General features: G+C 43.5%; 1 protein-coding gene across 3 annotated transcripts in view; it reads right to left on the bottom strand.

Moving 5' to 3' along the window:
* Positions 1-6,637: 6,637 nt before the first annotated feature.
* Positions 6,638-19,491, bottom strand: part of FERMT1 (FERM domain containing kindlin 1) — a 38,624-nt gene continuing 25,770 nt past the window's right edge. For all 3 annotated transcript variants that reach the window (XM_053671056.1, XM_037147818.2, XM_037147819.2), the window contains 6 exons: positions 14,274-14,398; positions 13,416-13,522; positions 12,031-12,252; positions 11,266-11,390; positions 10,451-10,592; positions 6,638-9,070 (listed from right to left, as the gene is read on the bottom strand). In XM_053671056.1, the coding sequence (XP_053527031.1) occupies positions 8,897-9,070; positions 10,451-10,592; positions 11,266-11,390; positions 12,031-12,252; positions 13,416-13,522; positions 14,274-14,398 (895 nt within the window). In that variant the 3' untranslated portion in view covers positions 6,638-8,896. The remainder of the gene's footprint in view (positions 9,071-10,450; positions 10,593-11,265; positions 11,391-12,030; positions 12,253-13,415; positions 13,523-14,273; positions 14,399-19,491) is intronic.

Genomic DNA, 19,491 nt, shown 5'->3' with positions numbered 1-19,491 from the left:
AAATGTCCATGGAGGTTTGGGGAAGTCCTTACCCAACTATGTTCTGGGAAAATCACCCCAAGGGTATTATCACAAATAAAGACAACCTAGGGCTCGTAGCTCACGAGGCCTTGCCATTTGCATGGGAATATCAAGAGTAGTGCTAGAGCATAGCTCAGCACTACTGAGCTGAAGTTCGAAATTCAGCTCCTCACTTCCCACATTCTGCCTAGGCAATTTGTTGACTTTTCTACCTTGACAATTTGTTGACTTTTCTGTAGCACAGTTCCAGTGTGTGCTAAAGCTGGCTTCCCCCTGTGAGAGAGCCGAGTGTTTTAATCTCTCTCTAATTCCGTGGTCACTGATGTTGTGTTGGCTGTGGTGGGAGTATTTACACCAGGGAAATTGGCACACTGGCGCTCCCTTCCACCTGTAGAGTTATGAAACATTAACCAGCACACCACTGCACATTTCCTAATTTGTACAATGGTGCGGATGATACCTACCTCCCCCACAGGTTGAGTTGAGAGAACTAAGGGGGAGTATGAGTGATAGACCTTAATACCTGTTAGCATTCTAATTCTTTGGGCCGTGCAACATTAGCTCATTATCATTAAGACTGCTCTTTGGGGAGGAAGATGCCTGATTTCACTCACCCTAACAGTGATTGTCATACCCATTTAACCTCCTGGTATCCTTTTTGCCCCTGGGGCACAGTCGAGTGCTTTGGCAGCCTGTCAAACCTGCCACAAAATCAGAACTTTAGAATTCTGTGACCTGATTCTGATAATGGGGCCGTGCTGGCAGAGAGATGCCAGATTTGGAAGAAAAGCACATACATGGTGCAAAGACCCTGAATTATTACATCAGAGTGGGGAATGTACCTCGACCTGATTGTGGGGGGAAATGGCCCACAATGAAAGAATGCTGGAGCCCAGAGGGCTACAGAAAAGCCCTTGGTCTTAACCCTTGTTTTACAGATGAGGAGACACTTTCAAACAGGGGCTTGGATTTTCCTCTACTGTTGTTCCAATTTCCTTTTTGATCAGACTGATGTGCTTAGCTTTGGGCTATGGTGAAAACTTGATTCAGTTTAAAATCAGTGAGAGAATTGACTAGATAGCATTAGAGAAGCAAGCAAGAAAATATCTTAAAATGGGGATGTAAACTGGTGCAGCCACTATGAAAAACAGCATAGTGGCTCCTCAAAAAATAAACAAACAAACAAACAAATAAATAAATAAATAAATAAAGATAGAGCTACCATGTGACCCAGCAATTCCACTTCTGAGTATTTACCTGCAGGAGATGAAACAACTTGTCTTGAGGAGATATCTTGCACTCCTATGTACATTACATCATTATTCACTATGATCAACACATGCAACCAAACTAAGTGTTCACCAGTGGGTGAATGGGCAGAGAAAACGTGGTATACATATACAAAGCAATATTATTTAGCTATAAAAAAGAAAATCTTGCCATATGAGAGAACATAGATGGACTTTGAGGTTATTGCATTAAGTGAAATAAGTCAGACAGAAAAAGACAAATACTGTATAATTTTTACTTATATGTGGAATTTAAACAAACTGAATTAATAAAAACAGAGAACAAACACTGTTTGCCAGACATGAGGGTTGCAGGTGGGGGAAATGATTGAAGGTGGAAAACAAGAAAAGAAAAAGAAAAAGAAAAAATATCTTAGAAGATGTAGTACCATATTTCACATGAGAAGTTTTTGAATTCTTTAGGGCAGGATCACAGCTTCATGCTTTGCATTCAGCAAAAATGAACATCAGTCCATTGAAGACTGATATAGATTCTTTTTTTCATGGATCTGGGGTGACTTAATAGATGTCATATTAACATACAAAAGCAAAAATCAGAATACAGGATGGTATACAGACTAGAAAGACACACTTCAAAATGCCAACAGTGTATGTTTTTGAATAGTGCTAGAGTAGATAAATTTCTTTTCATACTTTTTGTGATATTTCATCATGTATTAGTCAGCTATTCCACAATAGTGCTGCTTAACAAACTACCGCCGAACTCACTGGCTTACAGTAGCAAGATTTTATTTCCATACTAATAGTCTGTGGCTCAGCTGATGTAGCTAGGCTTGGCTCCAGGCCGTGGACTGAGTTCAGATCTGCAGCATGTGTCTCATTCTGAGCCCAGGTAATTAACTGGGGGACCTGGTCTCATAGTACATGACCGCAAGGGGCCAGCCAAATTGTACAAGTACATGGGAGGCCTCTGCTCACATCATACCCACTAAAAAACCCCACTGGCCAATGGAACCCATATGGCCAAGCCCACATCAGTGGGGCAGGAATATATATTACCCACAGTGGGAGAGAAGCAAGTATTTGCTGAGTAATAATCCAGCTATCACACAAACTGTCATACTTTTTTGACGACATCTACAAAACTACTTTTATAGTTGAAAAAATGTTCTTATTAAAAATAAAAATACTTTACATTTGTATTGCATTTTATAGCTTTTAAAACGTCTTTTATTATTCTCTCACATATTCTTTCCAATAGCCCAGTGACATGGTGCAGAAGGCAGTGCCTCCATTTTTAAAGATGTAAAAATTCTGGCTGCATTCTTTTCCTAGAACTGCCCTAACAAATTACCACAAGCCTGGTGGCTTCAGACAGAAATTAATTTTCTCACAGTTCTGGACTCTACACGTCCAGCGTAAGCAGGACCATGCTCTCTCTGAAGGCTCTCGGGGAGGAGCCCTCCTGGCCCCTTTCTGGTTCGGGTGGCTGCCAGCTCTCCTTGGTTTGCGGCTGCATCACTGTGGTCTGGCCGAGACCAGTGTCACCTGGCCCTCTACCTCCCTGTCTCTGTGTCTCTTCTCTTCTTCTAAGGACACCAGTCATACTGGATTGAGGACTCACCCAGCTTAGTATGACCTCCTGTTAACTTGATTACCTCTTTGAAGGCCTTATTCCAAATAAGTTGTTACTCACAGGTTCTGGGTAGAGATGAAGTTGCAGGGGACATTGGTTAGCTCAGTACACTTACAGAGTTTCTGGCATTTACACTCTGATTCGACAATTCCTCCCCCTGCCTCCCTGCATGCTACGTGTCTTAGGTCAGAGCTTCTCAAACTTTAGTGTGTACCAGGGCAGGGCAAAGAGACGCCTAGCCTGGCACTGCACGGCCCTTATGTTCGTGAAGGCTCCTTAAATGTTGTGCCCTGGTGCCTCGCTTGATTCACCCTAGTCCTGGTCCTGTGAGATTCTGCATTGCTGACAAGTGCTGTTGGTCCAAGGGCCACATTCTGAAGAGCAAGGCCTCAAGCTGTCATCTATGTGGGTTTAATTTCAGTATCCAACTCTCCATAGCAATGGGGGTCCTTTCCATTTTGAAGTTGGGTGTGTGGCCTTCGGAGCACCTAGAAAGAAACACTGGTCCTGCTACATTTATTAAGACGACACTGGGTCATATGGGCTGGCCTGGCTCTTAGGGAACATTTTAGGTGGTAGCACAGAGATCCAGGGCCCCTTTGTAAGCACCCCCACCCCCAGCCCTGCCCGGTTCCTGGAGACCCCACTGTTACAGCACTGGCCCCCTGGCCTTCCACAGCGTTGCCAGCAGAAGTGACCTTGCTCTCTCCTGACCACCATAGTGAGCACAAGTGGGCTTTTCTGTTCCAGCCCAAACCAGGTACAAGGTACAAGGCCTAAACTCGCCACCCCATCATCAACACTTTGTGCCTATGTGTTGAGCTCCAGTCCTGTGTAACCTTCTACTCTTCTTAAATACATCTAATTTCTAAAAAAAAATTTTTTTTTGTAACCTCACTTGCTCTTCTGCCAGGGGCCCTGTTTTGGGCCACTAAGACCTCTGAGTCAGACAACACAGGCCTGGGGCTTTGAACCCTCCCCTCCCTCGAGGCTCTGGGCACTTCTCAGATGGTTCCGCCTCCCCTCCAGGGCCCACGTCTGCGTCCCAGGGATCTCAGGAAGCAGCCAATGGCCTCACCTCTCAACTTCCACTGGCAGAATGTGGGGTAGCTCAAGACAAGGCCCCTCCACCTCAGAGAACAGATGGCTGCCTGGCCATCAGCCATAAGAAATGAGAAAAACAGTCTCTCAAGGCCTCTGTCTTAAACCCCGTGTTTATCACAAACCTGTAGCACTTTCACAGGCCACGGTGGCCCCCTCCCTGCTGCCACTGTTGCCTCCCTAACACTTTGAGTAGCACCGACGCTGGAGGAGGCACAGTTGCTCCCCCCCCCCCCATCCTCACTGATCCTCACCTATCAGTGCATCTCCCATGATGGGAGTGACACATGGCAAGTCCGCATCTGCTGGTCCTCCTGGTCCCCCTGGTGGTTTTCAGAATATCGTGAGCACTTACGCGGCTCCCTGACCTGGAGCTGCTGGGTTACACAGAAGAACAGAAATAATATCCTGCTAAGTCTGCAGACAACATTCATTATTTGGAGGTCCCCTGAGGGGAAGTGGCTGTGGGATTTTTCCTCTGTAACAGCTGAAGAAACTGAGGCACTCAGGGGGATGATGGGACTTCAAGATCACACAGTGAGTCAGGAAGTAAATCTATTTAGTCTTTTCCATAGTTGTTAGTTGGGACCATTGCTGCAACTAGAGAGAAACCTCTAATTGCCATTCCATTTATGTGTTTTAATTCAGAGGGGCTCTTCGGAGGTAACTGAGTCTTGGTTCACCCTGGGATGTGTGGGCAAATGTGGGGAGGCTTGTTCTGAATTGCGTGACCTGGTGTTACCCAAAGTGGCTTCCACGGGTCGCCGGGCTCAAGGGTGGCTTACTAGAATCCTCTCTTTTACTGGGCACCAAGGGCTCTGCTCTAAAGACAGAGAACCTGCAACAGCGGGAGTGCAGCGCCAGCACAGGCACTTGTGAGGACAGAGTGCGGAGCAGGCCGATGGTTTATTCTCCTGATAGCGCTCGGTGTTGCTCCGGAGGGACCAGGTGTTGAGAAAGGGGATGGGGGAACTTTAACACCACAAAGGGCCAGGTGCTGAGTCACCTTTAATTTTTCCATCCATGATTTCCAGCACCCTAAGGCGCCCGGAGGTAGGAAGAATAAGAGAAAAAAAGGGCAAAATATCAGAAGGAAAATGCTTCCTCCACCATCACCCTTCCCCAGAGATTCTGGGGTAGAAGAGGAGGGAGGGTAGGAGGTGGGAAAATCACACTTGTGTGGGAAAATAATGAAAATAAATGTTAAATGTACTGAAGTGAGAAAGAAGTAATGATTAAAAGACATTTTTAGTGATTTTATAAAGTAAATATTGCACGATGTTTTGGCTTCTAGTGCCTACAAACCAGAGTTTTCAAATGAAAGACTTATTTGCTTACTTAAAAAAAAATCCTCACCTGAGGATACGTTTACTGACGAGAGAGAGAGAGAGAGAGAGAGAGAGAGAGAGAGAGAGAGAGAGAGAACCATCAATTTGATGTCTCTGGTACATGCCCCAGTTGCGCTCAAACCCCACAACCTAAGTATGTGCCCTGACTGGGAATTGAACCTGTGACCTTTTGGTTTGGTTTATGGGATGGTGTTCCAACCGAGCCATACTGACCAGGGCTCATTTGCTTACTTTTTTGACCTGGGACTAAAAACAATTTCCCAGGCTAATCAATAAAACACTCCCCAGGCAACTCATTTCTGTGGCTCCCAGAACTTTCTGATCCACCTGTACCGCCCACTGCTAACGTTGTGGCAGGTAGCCCCCAGCACCCCTCACCCTGTCCTACCAGTGCGAGGGGCATGGGGAACTCAGGGAAGCCTGCACTGGGGCTGGGGATGGGCACAGGCATTTCAGCGCTGAGCAGTGATGGACATGGAAAGATGGGATTTGCAGGTTTAAGCTCTGTGGTCTTTGGACAAACCTGGTTTTGAACCTGGTTCCACCGCTTACTGGTGGTGTTACCTGGGACAAAGTTACCTTTTTTCTTTTCTAATTTTGTTTTCCAATTGCTGTTGACATTCAGTTTTATATTAGTTTCCGGTGTACAGCACAGTGGTTGGACATTTATATAATTTATGAAGTACCCCCACCGCCCAGTCTAGTACCTCCTAGACATTATACAGTTATTACAATAGTACTGACTATATTCCTTACCTTGCACTTTACATTCGAGTGACTATTTTGTAACTGCCAATTTGTACTTCTCAATCCCTTCACCTATTTCCCCCAGTCTCCCATCCACCTGGCTGAGCCATCTGTTTTCTCCTTTGTGAAATGAGAAAGCAAACTCTTCCTGCCCCCTATGGGTTGGTGTGAGAATTGCGTTAAGTACATCACTGCCCATATGGACCATCTGTTAATAAATCAGAGAAATGCCCTTGATATTTGGCCATTAAATCAGAGACCCTCTGATGCTCTTCCGCCTCTGGATGGGTTTTTTTTTTTTGTTCTCTGGTATTTTTCCCATAAGATAGACCTGGAACAGAAGAGCTGAAGGCATGTCATGAAATCTAGCAGAGGTCAATGAGAAAGGAGCCAAAACCAACAGGTTTGAAGTCAGTCTGGCTGGGGAGAACACGCGCAAATCTCAGAACTGTGAGGAAAATCACACGTTAAACCTGCAAGTCGCATCCTTTTTCATGACAGAGAACACACTAGACATATTTAAGTCCATATAAACCATTTAATTTAGAAGTCATATAAAAATAATGAAGGCAGATTTCCCAACCTAGTGTAGATAAGAAAGCAAATGGGACTGAAAGGCACTTTAATTTAAAACTTCATCATTAGTCAGTGACCTTTTGCACCCTAAGTAAAAAAAATGTCCTTGTGTTGCCCTTTGGAATAGCAGCAGCATTGAAGATTTCTGTCTTGCACTTGTTTATTCCTCTGGCATGTGACTGTGTGGACACAGGAGAAATGTTCCCGGAAAGTTTGGTTAGACTCAGTCAACTCCTTTGAGCATTTTCATAGAAATGTCAGACAACCCTGAAATGCCAAGGGAGAAGGCTGTGCTGAAGGTCAGCTCTGGTAAGTTGCACAGAGCTGTACTCGACAGCGGATAGGTGAAATGTCACAACAGGGAGCATCGTTTTAGTGTAGGGCCCAACATAACTTTACAGACCTGAGTAGGTTCTAAGATCACAGAGCCCAGGACTCTAGAGAAATGACCAACACCAAGTTTAACACACTATGCTCACAACTAGTTTCTATATAAAACATTTCAAAAGAAATTCTTTGACACGGATCAGATTTGCCAAGTGCCTAAGCCACCTCTGAGCTTTAAAGGTGGGCCTCAGAAGTTCGGCTCTAGGCAGCGGAGTGTCCACTAACACTGACCTCTAAGGAGAGGCTGAAAGAGAGAGATTTCCAAGGACAGTTTATGACTCAGGGTTCCGGGGCCCCTATGCAAGACTACCTCATTGAGGCTCCAGTAATTCTGAAGATCTCTCTTCTCAAAAGGCTTTTTTTGGGAAATAAAGCAACAGCTAGCTGACGTTTTCTGGCATCTGAGCTCTGGCCAGGCCCATTTTGGAGAACTTCAAAATGGAAGAACTTCAAAACGTCTGCGTTACCCTGGCAACCTAAGTCCTTTGTGTGACAAAAGAACATCATAAAAAAATAATAATATACTATCTGGTATTTCCCACTACTGTTGGTATTGCTTTTACTTCCTCAAAGCCCCACTCCTCCCAGGGCTGACAAACCAAAATAGAATATGATAACTGAGGCAGCTGTTCTTGGCCCTCACTCATGTCTTCGAGAAGAGGCAGAGAGAAAAGAAGTGTATGATCAACTTTCGACTTACGAAAGCCAAGGCCTTTAACGGGAAAGGCCAGGAGTCACCTAAACAGACACCAAATCCAGGAAAACACTGAGCAGTGATAAGAGCAAGGCTGCCCTGCCCCCACAACAGCCAAAGGCCTTGTAGACGGAAAGCCATCAGCCCTTTAACAAGGTGGGCTTTGGGAATGGGCCTGGCCTGGGTCCCGCCCTGCTCCTCCTGACCAGTGGGATGGGGACTTCATCGGAAGCACGGATGTGGATAGATGGTTTCCTGAACAGAGAGAACTGGGCCTTTCTTCCTGAGCTCTGGCCCTGGGTAGAAGCAGTGGAGACATGGGGCTGAGCTGAGGAACAGGTTCCCTGTACCTGTGTTAGCCATGTCATCAAGAGAGACATGAAGCTGGTTGAGACCCCAGAATGCAACGGGACTTGCGGGAGGCAGCAGTAACCTGAGAGGACCAGTGTCCAAACCAGATTGAGCCAGTGGTCCCCTTGGTAGAACTCACTGTGGACTGATGACATTGAGGGCCACTGCTCTGATCCCTTGTCACCAACTGGCATCAGGAAATCCCACCTCTCCTCACTCTGCCAGACCTTGACCTTCATGGGAAATGCGTGGATTCCCCCTGCCGTGTACACAACATGGGAGCTAAAAGCAGTTCTGTTAAGGAATGACCTATTTCTTTTTATACCTGAGTTTGAGGAATAAGATTTGTGCTTGCCACATGTGTTTTACAGTTTCTGTTTTCTATGCTGACTTGGCAATGGAGCAGATAAGCACAGGAAGAACTTCTAGCCGTACACTTACAGGTCCTGTGAGTCACAGAACTGAAGGTACACGCTGGGCCTGAGAGTAACCTTAGAGTACTATCTTCTCCTGCCCTCCCAGTTTACAGAAAAGGCAACTGAAGCTCCTTCCGCTGCAGAGAGCACAAGGTTCCTTCCGCTGCAGAGAGCAGAAAGGAGAGTACAAAGGGGTGAGCCAGGCAGTGTGTTTTTGACACAAGGCAAGGGCTCTGGGTGACTGGTGGTGAATATACATTGTCTGTCAGTCTGGAATCTACGCCCTGTGCGAGCCATGGGTCCCACTGTCCCGGGAGGACCACCCTTGGCTCACCCCCTGTATGCAGGCCCAGCAGGCCCGCTTCGCATCATTCCTGACCGCCTGTCAGCTTGTGGAACAGGTCCTCGTCGAGTGTTTCATTCTGGTCCTTGGAGCGGGTGGACAAGAAAATGTAGCCACCGATGTATTCGTGCACAACCTTGCAATCTGCACTCAGGCAGGTGAATGCAATGGAGACGTTCTGGTCGAACTCGACTGCCACCTGGAAGGGAAGACACAGGTAAACCTGTGACACAAGTTAACCTCTGACCAGGAAAGACGAGACAGAAGTTGCTTTGCTGGAGGTGGCCCCACAGCTGAGGACTGCTGGGGTGGCTGACAGATGGATTTCCCTCCAAAACCCACGAAAAACCACTGCATCCACTAATTGCTTAGAGAAAACATGTCTTTGCTCCCTGCGCCCTCATGTGGCATCAACTTGGCGGTGAACCTGGCAAAACATCCTAACTCCCAACATACGCAGACTTTCTTCCCGTCTGTTGTGTAGAAGTAGAACTTTCTAGCCACTCCCTGTGTCAAAGGGTAGGTACTTTACAGACTGTTTAATGGAATATAAGAGACCCGCCTGAAATTTTCTCCAGCCCCTGGCTCTCAGCGCCTCCGGGCTGGAAGTCGTAAACTCTAAGCAGAAAGGGAGACATTAAGCACTCTCAACCCTGGCTGCCCATCGCACTCACATCACCTGAGGAACCAGCTACTGTCCCCAGGCATTCTGCTTTAATTGGTCTCGGGAGTGGCCTGAGCAGCAGTAATTTAAAACTCCCCCAGCGATCCTTGTACGTAAAGACTGTAGAACCACTCCCTTGGAAGTCATCTAGTCTCAGACCTTCTTTCCACAAATGAGCATCCAGATGGTTAACGGCTCTGCTGACAGAGTCCTTTAAAAGAGTGTGTGTGTCTCTTACCATGCCGAGATGTTGATGGCTTTCTGCTGGAAAACTGAGGCAAGGAGGGAAGAGAGGTTCTATACCTTAGCAGGATGCTAAGGTGCTCTGACCTCACCTAGAATTTCCCATGATGTAGCCTTGGCCTGAACTCAGCTCCCTGGGTGCCGATGACAGGATTCCTAGGCTCAAGAGGCAAAGCTTTTTTTCTTGGCCATCCCTGTGTGCCTCACTTGCTTCTCCAGCAGTTTTTCCCTTTGGGGGCTGGAATGCTCTCCAGGTGGACAGAGGAACATCTGAGTCCCCACCCAGGCAGACCCTTTGGCAGCCAGTCACAAGAAGCCTTCTTTGGATTTATTCTGGGTGACAGGTGCATCTTATGCAATTTCTGATAAGCAATCATCAGCCTAAGTTTTATATAATCCTATGCTGGGCTGAAGAAAATTAATCAAACTGCTCAGCGATTTTGGCATCTGTATGGAGACGAAGCCAATTAATGGGGTTAACTGAAAACACTTTTGGTCAGTACCTGTTAGGAAACTTCCCAGAATTGCCTGTGATTATTTTAGCAAACAAGTGCCATATGCTTGTGGCTTCTGAATTCTAAATATAAAAACGGCTTTTTAAATCAGAATAATCTGCAATTTTGAGGGCACGCACAGGCTCAACACCAAATATAGGCCGAACTTTCACTCTACCTGGCGGATTTCCCAGTTTACATTCCACTGTTTCATATTGGTGAATCTCCATGTGGTGATTGGAATCCCAGTGGTTGCATCGATTCTGATCAACCTATTATAGGAAACTCCCAGAATGTCATCTTTCTTGCTTCCTTTAAATCTGAAACAAGAAAATTAATGAAAAGAAGCACCTGCTTCCTGTAATGGGTTTACTCACACACAACTTCTTAAAGATAAATAATACCAACATTTCTAAGTCATTTACAAAGAGTGGATGGACAATGAGGGATTAACTTTCTATAGAAGGGCACTTTTATTGTGATACAGAGGACATGAAGAATGGAGAGAATTAAGGATATTCTTTAAGTGAAATTGACATTAGAAGATAGCAAAATAAGAGGTGAGGGTCAAATTAATTAATTCAAAATTAGCACCAACTGTGTATGCCAGGCACCCTTCTGGACACTGATACTATGGACAGAAAATTCTTGAGCTTAGAGTCTAGTTGGGTGGTGGGGGCAACTTGACATGAAAAGAGGTCAGATTTCATCAAATCAATAGGCGATCTCTCTCTCTGGTTTTGCAAATACCACTATTCCCAAAAAGCCCACATTTTGATCCCTACCTTTGGCTAGGATTCATGGGTATTGGCACTTTGGACTGTGGTATGGAAGATCTTTATGAGCAGCCAAAAGTTCTGGGACATTTGTGAAGGGGCAGTATTCAAAAATAAAAAGAGTTCTACATTCTAGACCAAGTGAGAATAAATGGTTCCGAGAAAGCCACTTAAAAGTGAATGGAAAGTGAGAGAGGCAAGTGAACACTGTAATTACCTGACAAGGTAATAGGTAAGGCCGAATTCAGGTAGAGACTGCCACGCCTGAATGAATCGCAGCTTGGCTTCAACCAGGGACATCTGGGCTACGTTCTGGTGGGCTTCCATAATCCGGGCTGCCAGCTGAACAGAAACAAGAGACATCAAACCCTCCTAGCACGCACTGACTGCTCCATAATCATCCCACTGGAGCTGCAGATACCTATGAGAAAAATGAGTGGGAGGCAAACTGCAGCTCTACCTGGACAACTCATTCTCATGCATGTCCCTCCCCTCTCCCCACCCCCACCCCGCAACACACACACACACACACACACACACACACACACACACAGAGCGAATCACCAGGGAGAAGCAGAAACAAGATCAACCAACACAAAAGCTTCTAAGGTTCATGCAGATGGAGTTTTGGGTCCCTCTTTCTGGGGCAGTGGTGTGTCCATGGACAATGGGTCCATCTGAATCAGTTTATCTGTTTAATGTTTAACCCAGACTTATGGAAGCATAATCTGAAATTTTAATTTGTAGGGGTTAAATCGCTTTATTTTTAACTAAATTACATCAGGGCATTTGCTATGTTCAGTTAGCAGTACACTTACCTCTAATATAATTAACAATAATTTATTAATATCATCTAATATCCAGTCAATAGTCAAGTTTGCCCATCAACTGATTTTCATTCCTCATTCATTTTAATGCCTCATTTTATTTCAGAAAACACAGAATTTGCTGCAAGCAATCACCCCAACACGATTAGCAGTACCTGCTTAGACTTGTGTTTCTTTGCACACCGAGGTGACACAAAACATTCCGGGTTCATGTCCATGTTTTCGAGACTGGAAGCCATTGGGGATGTCGAGTTTCGGTTTTTCATCCTCAGAAAAGAAAGGATGTTGAGGACCTCTGGCTGGTAGGAGCTATCTGCCATGGTTTTGCCCTTCGATGCCAAGATACAGGCAGCCATCCATTGGGCATATTGATTCTCCTGCAGCAAACACAGGAGGGCGGAGAAGCAAGTTCAAGTGCAAAGCCATCCTGTTGGGAACAGCAGGATTTGGGCTTTCATCTCGTAATACAAAGTTGTCACCTTCAAGCATGGTTAGATGAAAGTTGCCTATGTTCCGAGTGGCTATTCATCACCTAATTAAACACTCAACAATGACTTTTGATTCCTGTGTTGAATTTCTAGATGATAAAGGGCTAGAGAACAGCAATGTCAGTCTTGATACATTCCATGAATTTAAAGATGAACCAAAGACGTGTGCCATGGATCACGGCTGAAAACCTTAAATACCAGGCAGCCTTCCTTGACAGATATTTCCATTTTGAGGTCACGTCTGATCTCTATCAGTTCCCATGTTATTTGTGTCCCGGCCTATCAATACTAATCCCAGAGTAGGAATCAGGGCCATTGATAAGATCTGAAACCAGAGAGTGGTGCCTTCTATCTTTAATGTCTGTGTTCATTTTTTTTTAACTCTAGGGAGCAAATAGGAGTGGTCGCAGAAGCTGAGGGGATGCAGCTGAGGAGTATAACTCTTCACAGCGATGGCAGGTGCGGTACTCTGAATTACTGGCCTCAATCTCCACACCCTCTCCCATATAATTTTATAGCTCCTCCCACCAGGGTTGGTGTGTAATTCCCACCTCTTGATTTGGGGCCCAGCCATGAGGTTTTCTTTGGCCAATGGAATGTGAGAGAAAATGACAGTGGAAATGACAGCGTACCAACTGCAAGCCTAAGTGTTAGGACGTCTGACATGTTTTCAGTTGTCCTCTTGCATTCCTGCCATCATTGTGAGAAGGACCTCCCCGGGCACCCAGAATAAATACAATGAGCCTGACCTGCAGTGAAGAGCTAGGCTTAGCCAGACCTACGGCTGGAAGCAGATCTGCCCAGCCGATGCCAGCCTGGATCATCCACTCAGCCTACTGGGTGGATGTTCCAGAAAGGAACATTCAGCTGTTTCAGAAATGAGTGTTGATTGGTCAATGTTGTACGTGGTTACATATCATTGTGATTCTGTGGCTGTCACAATGCAACAGCTAAGCAATGCAACACTGTTCTCGTTTGAGGAAACACCTCAGGTGGTTTGTCCTTACGTGTAGTGAAGTGAGGTGACTGAACACTTGCATGGTTTTACTCACATGGTCACATCTCAGATACACTTCATTCATGCCATCAGCAACAGGGATTAGTAGCTTGATTCCAAATTTTCTTCCTGCTACATTCACATCTGGCACAACTTCACAGCCTGAATAATAGAAGGCAGGGTCACAAATGAGTTCTGAGGAAGGTGTTATATAAATATCAGGTATCCAAAAATAGACCGTGCATCCAAAATAGACTTTGAACCTAAGCCCCTCAGATTTGGTTCTCTTCTGAAAATAGGTGGAGCAAGTTGAGGACATGAATTAAAGGATAACTAAGACTTATAAACAACATGCATCAAGAGAAATATTTTCTTTTATCATTTTTTAAAATATATCATCAACTGAATTAATTTTAAAGGTTGATTTGGCTATCCATAGGAATGATTATGAATATGAATTTTAAATTAAATTACAGCACAGAAAATCCCCTGCCACAATGATAAGGGAATTGAGCATACTGGTTATAAAATATTTCAACTAACAGAGTAAGCTGGACACTCACGGTCACTTTCAGAAATTAGAACAGGCACTATGGCGACACTGAATTCAACATAACTGTCCTGGAATTCAGAAAGCTTTTCAGGATCCTACACTGTATTATACTTATGATGCCAATTACCACCACTTCATAGACTTGGACACACTGGGAAAGAAGAAACAGCAGAATGGAAATAACCGTGTTTACTAAACGACACCCCAGGCCCGTGTGCGGAGGAACAGGAGCTGCAGGCCGGTTGCCATTGTGAACACAGGGCCACACTGGAAGGCAAGCTTGCTTCAGTGACCGTGGTCTTGGCTTCCATCTGCTTGCTGGCTCATGACAAGCCACGGCAAGATGTAGAACCCTCTTACCTCTAAGATTTAATCTTTCTATTGGTTCTCCTTGTTCAAGTTCCTTATTTTTAAAGTAGGCTATGGACGTGTCTTTGAAGACAAACCAATATTGTTTGAAAGCTTTTAATATTAGCTTCTTGGGCCTGCAAATGAAATATGGGAAGCATTTAAACAATCATCCAGAAACGTAGGGAAGGAACATCACAAATTTCAAGCAGATCAAAACACTCTTTCAAACAACACATGCTTTATTTTTAAAAACCATTTTCCAATTGGCAATTGACTTCTAGAAACTAGAAATGGGGTTTTGCTATGAGATGTAAAAGTTAATGCAAAAGCTCAAGAGGAAGACCACCTGGGGCTACACTCTGGCTCTGCTGCCGTCTAGACGTGTGACCCTGGAAGACACTTCATCTGCTGGGGCCACGTGCACTGCCTCTGTGTGAAGGGGAGAGTAATAGCCACTCACAGGGCTTTTGTGAGCAGGGAGAGAGGTAAACTCTGTAAGGTGCTCATCACAGCACCTGGGACAACGGAAGCGCTAAATAAATAATAAATGAATAATTACTAATATTAGTAATAACAATAATAATTATTGTTACAAGTAAGAAACATCCATGAATCCATGACATCTGAAATTCCCACATGCTCTTTAGATCTGAACAAGCTGCCCGTGTGGACAGCACAGCCTTCAAGTTATTGGACATAAAAGTGAGCAACTTTTTCTGCTGGTTTCTCTTGACCCTTGAAGAGAAACCAGCAGAGAATTCCCAGTGAGCCATAGGAAGCACCAAAGCCTAAAGCTAATACAGATAGGCTCTATTATTATTAAAAGTATTTTGGGGAATGATCTCTAACAGTGATATTGTTTGGGACCAAAAAACCTTGTTCTCTGGGCCATACAAGGGTAACAGTGCCCATGGCAGGACTCAACTGAGTTGCTAAAATAGAAAGTGCGAGACCTAGGAAGTAAAAAGGGGGAACAAATGGGCACAGAAAAGATACTATGAATTGTATGTGATTCAGTGGAACGATCCTGGCCTTGGGGGTAGTCAGGGGAATCTCATGGCAGAAAACTAGATTTCTACATTCAAGAATGGGAGAGAGAGAGGAAGCTTGGTGTTAATGCCACTCATATGATTTGGGGCAAGTCTTTTAACACATCAGTACTTATCCTTCCTTAGCTAAAAAAATGTATCCTTCACACAAAGATAAGGAAGATGTTCACTAAAACACAGTGTATAACAGGAGCATGTTACCTAAAAATTATAAAACCAAATTGAAAGATAGTATATAAATGAACATTTCTAGGATTTAGAAAACCACTGCATTAAAATGTTGAGAATTGTAGTTAATGTAATTCTAAAGAATATATTTAAAGGGTTAATTGTCTAAGAATCAGATTCCCCAACATTAACAGCCTTTTCCGAATAAAGTCTAAAGACACAGCCTATAACGAAAAGTAGTAAGGTCTCAGTTTAGTCCTGGGCGTCTAAATATTTCTGTGCAGGAGAAGAATGACACCTTGCTTCTCCATTAAAAAAAAGTTTAAAAAAAGATTTTGTTTATTTTTAGAGAGGGGAAGGAAGGGAGAGAGGGAGAGAAACATCAATGTGTGCTTGCCTTTCGTGCGCTCCCTACTGGGGACCTGGCCCACAACCCAGCATGCGCTCTGACTGGGAATCAAACTGGCGACGTTTGGTTTGCAGGCTGGCGCTCAATTTACTGAGTCATATCAGCCAGGGTGTGCTTCTCTACTTTAATGGGACTTCGAAAATATCAACAGACCTCAAATTTCCTCTACTCCCTCCTCCAGTTTGGTTCATCTTCTAAGCCGTTCCCACACATCCCCAAAGCTAACGGTTGCTGCTCCATTCCGTATTCCAGAGGCTGAGGCAGGCTGGGCAGGGGAAGGAGTGGGTAGAGAAGGTGGTTGGGTGTGGAATGATGTACGTAAGAACGAGACAGTCTCTTGAACCCTCATGAAATTCATCGTTTACTGAGGGTAATGCACAAAACAAATAAACACAATAAAATATGGTAAGTCATATAATAAGGGTATGGAGAGTTATAGAGGGAACTCAGCATTTAACCATAGAATGAAGGATGAATAAGAATTTGATTGGAGGAAAAGGGAAAAGAAATTTCAGAAGGTGGCAACTGCGCATTCAAAATGCGGGGGTGGGGGGGAGTCAGTGCCAGGGACCTTGTTGATGAGTTGGGTTGAACATTTCTTTTTTTAAAAAATTTTATTCATTTATTTTTTAAAGAGAGGAGAAGGGAAGGAGAAAGAAAGGGAGAGAAACATCAATGTGTGGTTGCTTCTTATGAGCCCCCCACTGGGGACCCAGCCTGCAACCCAGGCATGTGCCCTGACTGGGAATCAAACCTGCAACCTTTTATTTTGCAGGTGGGCACTCAATCCATTGAGCTACACCAGCCAGGGCGGGTTGAACATTTCTTAAACACCAACCTCATGCTGGGCATTGTGCTGAGCAGATGAAATGGGGGAGAGGAGTGTTCTCTGTGGCCACAGCCTTTCCCTGTGTGGCGGATAACGCAGACAAGAATAGCAAGGTAGGCTGGGGCCCGGCTGGGACTTTGAATGTCCTGCTAAGGAGCTGGACTTCATTTTATAGAAGAATGGTTCTTAAACCCTGGTGATCATCAGAATTAGAAGGAAGTCAGTTAGAGGCTTCAATCCCCCCAAGATGCAGATTCATAGGTCCAGGTTAGGGCCCCGACTCTGCATTTTAAATAAGCTTTAAAATTAAAGCTTATTTAGGTGATTCCCCAGACTTTGAGAAACACTAATTTTGGATCAGTAATCTCTGAACTAAAACTGGGTACACTCCAGCATTACAATATTTCAAGTACCTATCCCTTAACATAATGATTTTCATTCAACCTTTTCATCCCATGGCACACATAAACTAATCACCAATATTCTGCAGCACACCAACACACACACACATACACACACACACACACACACACATTTTTCTGATCTGTCAAAAGAATAGGTATAGTTTTGATTCATCCACATTGGATGGCTATTTCTGTGTTGGCTGATATTATTTTTTTATTTGGCAACTTAAGGGAATAGAATTCAGTTCCCCTGAGTAAATAGTTAGGTATTGCATGTTTTAAAAAATCTTTTGGAACACTGGTTGAAAATCGCTGCCTTAATGTATTTACGATTGCTTACTTGTGATATTTTGTATACAGGGGTGGGCAAAAGTAGGCTTACAGTTGTAATACAAATAAACACCTACATTAATAAATAATAATGCAAGAATAAACTGTTTCATGTTCTCAGAACTGTAAACCTATTTTTGCCCACCCCTGTATTTATAAACATATTATAATAAATTACATACATTATAAAACCTACACAAACATATAAATTAAGAATGAATGGATATAAAAAGTTCAGTTTGTTTTAAGAAGGAAGGTTATTATTCAGGTACATAAATCTGTTGGGGAAGTACACTGACTGTGCTGACTAAATCCCATTGTTCATATTGTTTAAAAAAGGCTTTATTTATTTTTTTTTAGAGAGAGGGGAAGGGAGAAAAAGAGGGAAACATTCATGTGTGGTTGCCTATCGTGCGCCCCCTACTGGGGACCTGGCCCACAACCCAGGCATGTGCCGTGACTGGGAATTGAACTGGTGACCCTTTCATTTGCAGGCTCACGCTCAATCCACTGAGCCACACCAGCCAGGGCCCATCATTCATATTTTAATGTCACCTATCTACCTATCTGTGAAGGTTTTTGTTGAAACAAAGCCACTGATTTCCATCTCCTCTAATGTCAATCACTCATGCATATTAGTCAGAATATGTTTTAAATAAATGTGTTTAATATACACTATAACTTTTAATTTGGATGACCTTTGACACAGAAAAATTCTATCTGCAAATTTTAAAGGTGTCTAGGTAATATTGTTTTCATAGGCAATGTCATTATTGGTGACACAGTGACAATGAAAACATTTCCAAATAACCGTTTTCAAAATGTGCTCTTTAAGATTGAGTGTGTTCATCATCTTGAAAGCATCTGGACGTTTACTGCTCATGGCCAGTGGTCGTCACAAAGGTCACAGATTTAGAGAACATTTTTCAAAAAAAAAACCAAAAGGGTGTAATTCCGCCTCGGTTACTTTTCCACCTGACAACCAGTGAGCCTTGATGTGGGACCAAAAGGTTTTTATGGTCATGCTTCTGGTAGCCATGAATGGTAAATACTGTAAAGATTTAGAGTCTTGCACTTATAACACAAATCTCATGGATAATCTCCTGCAGCAAAATCTTTAAGTCTGAATGGAATTTCTTGGTGACAGTCACTTGCCCGCTTGTCTACAGGAGCTTGACCAATGATGCAATGAATGAATTTTATGTGTGGTCTCTCTAAAGCCCTGCCGTGGGGCCACTTCATGTATTCCAAAGCAGTCTCTCCAATGGCGATCACACCTTCCATAAATCATAGATTTTTATTAAATATGTACTTTACTAGTAGGACTGTATTTCATCTGCTTTATATTTAGGGGGTTTGTAGAAGGTAGAATCTTGAAGAACTGGTTGGGCAGAAACTTCTAGATTGACTATTATCTTCTCTTAGCACTTTCAAGACATTTCCCCCCAACAAGAAGTCTGCTGTCCACCCAACTGTTTTCCTTTGTAGAAAATTTGTCTTTTGTCTCTGATTTTAAAGAATTTCTCTTATCAATGGTTGGCTGTATCAAGATGTACATTTTTTTAAAAAGACAGAAAGAGATATACATGTATACTGATTTATTTTGTTGGGATAGATCTGTAATTTTTAAATGTAAAGATTTTTGTCTTTAATAATTATATAAAATCCTCAAGTATTCTCTTTTAAATGCCTGTTTCTCCCTGACATTTTCTCCTGGGACTTGCAGTTGAGCCTTCTCATTCCATTTACATCATACTTCCCATTTCTATGGGTTTTCTCTTCAACCCAGTTTTTAAACTCGACGTTAATGTACCTATTCAATTTTAAATCTCTGTGACTATGTTTTTTTATTTCCAGAATTTTTATTTGGTTCCTTTTCAATATTGCCTGTTCAATTTTCTTTCATTATAATGCTTAACATTTAATCTACTTAATGATTTTAAACATACTCATTTTATAGTTTCTTCAAATGGTGACATTATCTAAATTACTGGAACCGCTAATCCTTTCATTGGTTGGGTCTGTTTTTCCTTTATGG

This window comes from Artibeus jamaicensis, unplaced genomic scaffold, assembly GCF_021234435.1.
Source record: "Artibeus jamaicensis isolate MK-2021 breed Jamaican fruit bat unplaced genomic scaffold, CSHL_Jam_final contig_685, whole genome shotgun sequence".
NCBI lineage: Eukaryota > Metazoa > Chordata > Mammalia > Chiroptera > Phyllostomidae > Artibeus > Artibeus jamaicensis.
Note: the sequence above shows the minus strand (reverse complement) of the source record. Positions and strands in the feature narration are given on the sequence as shown.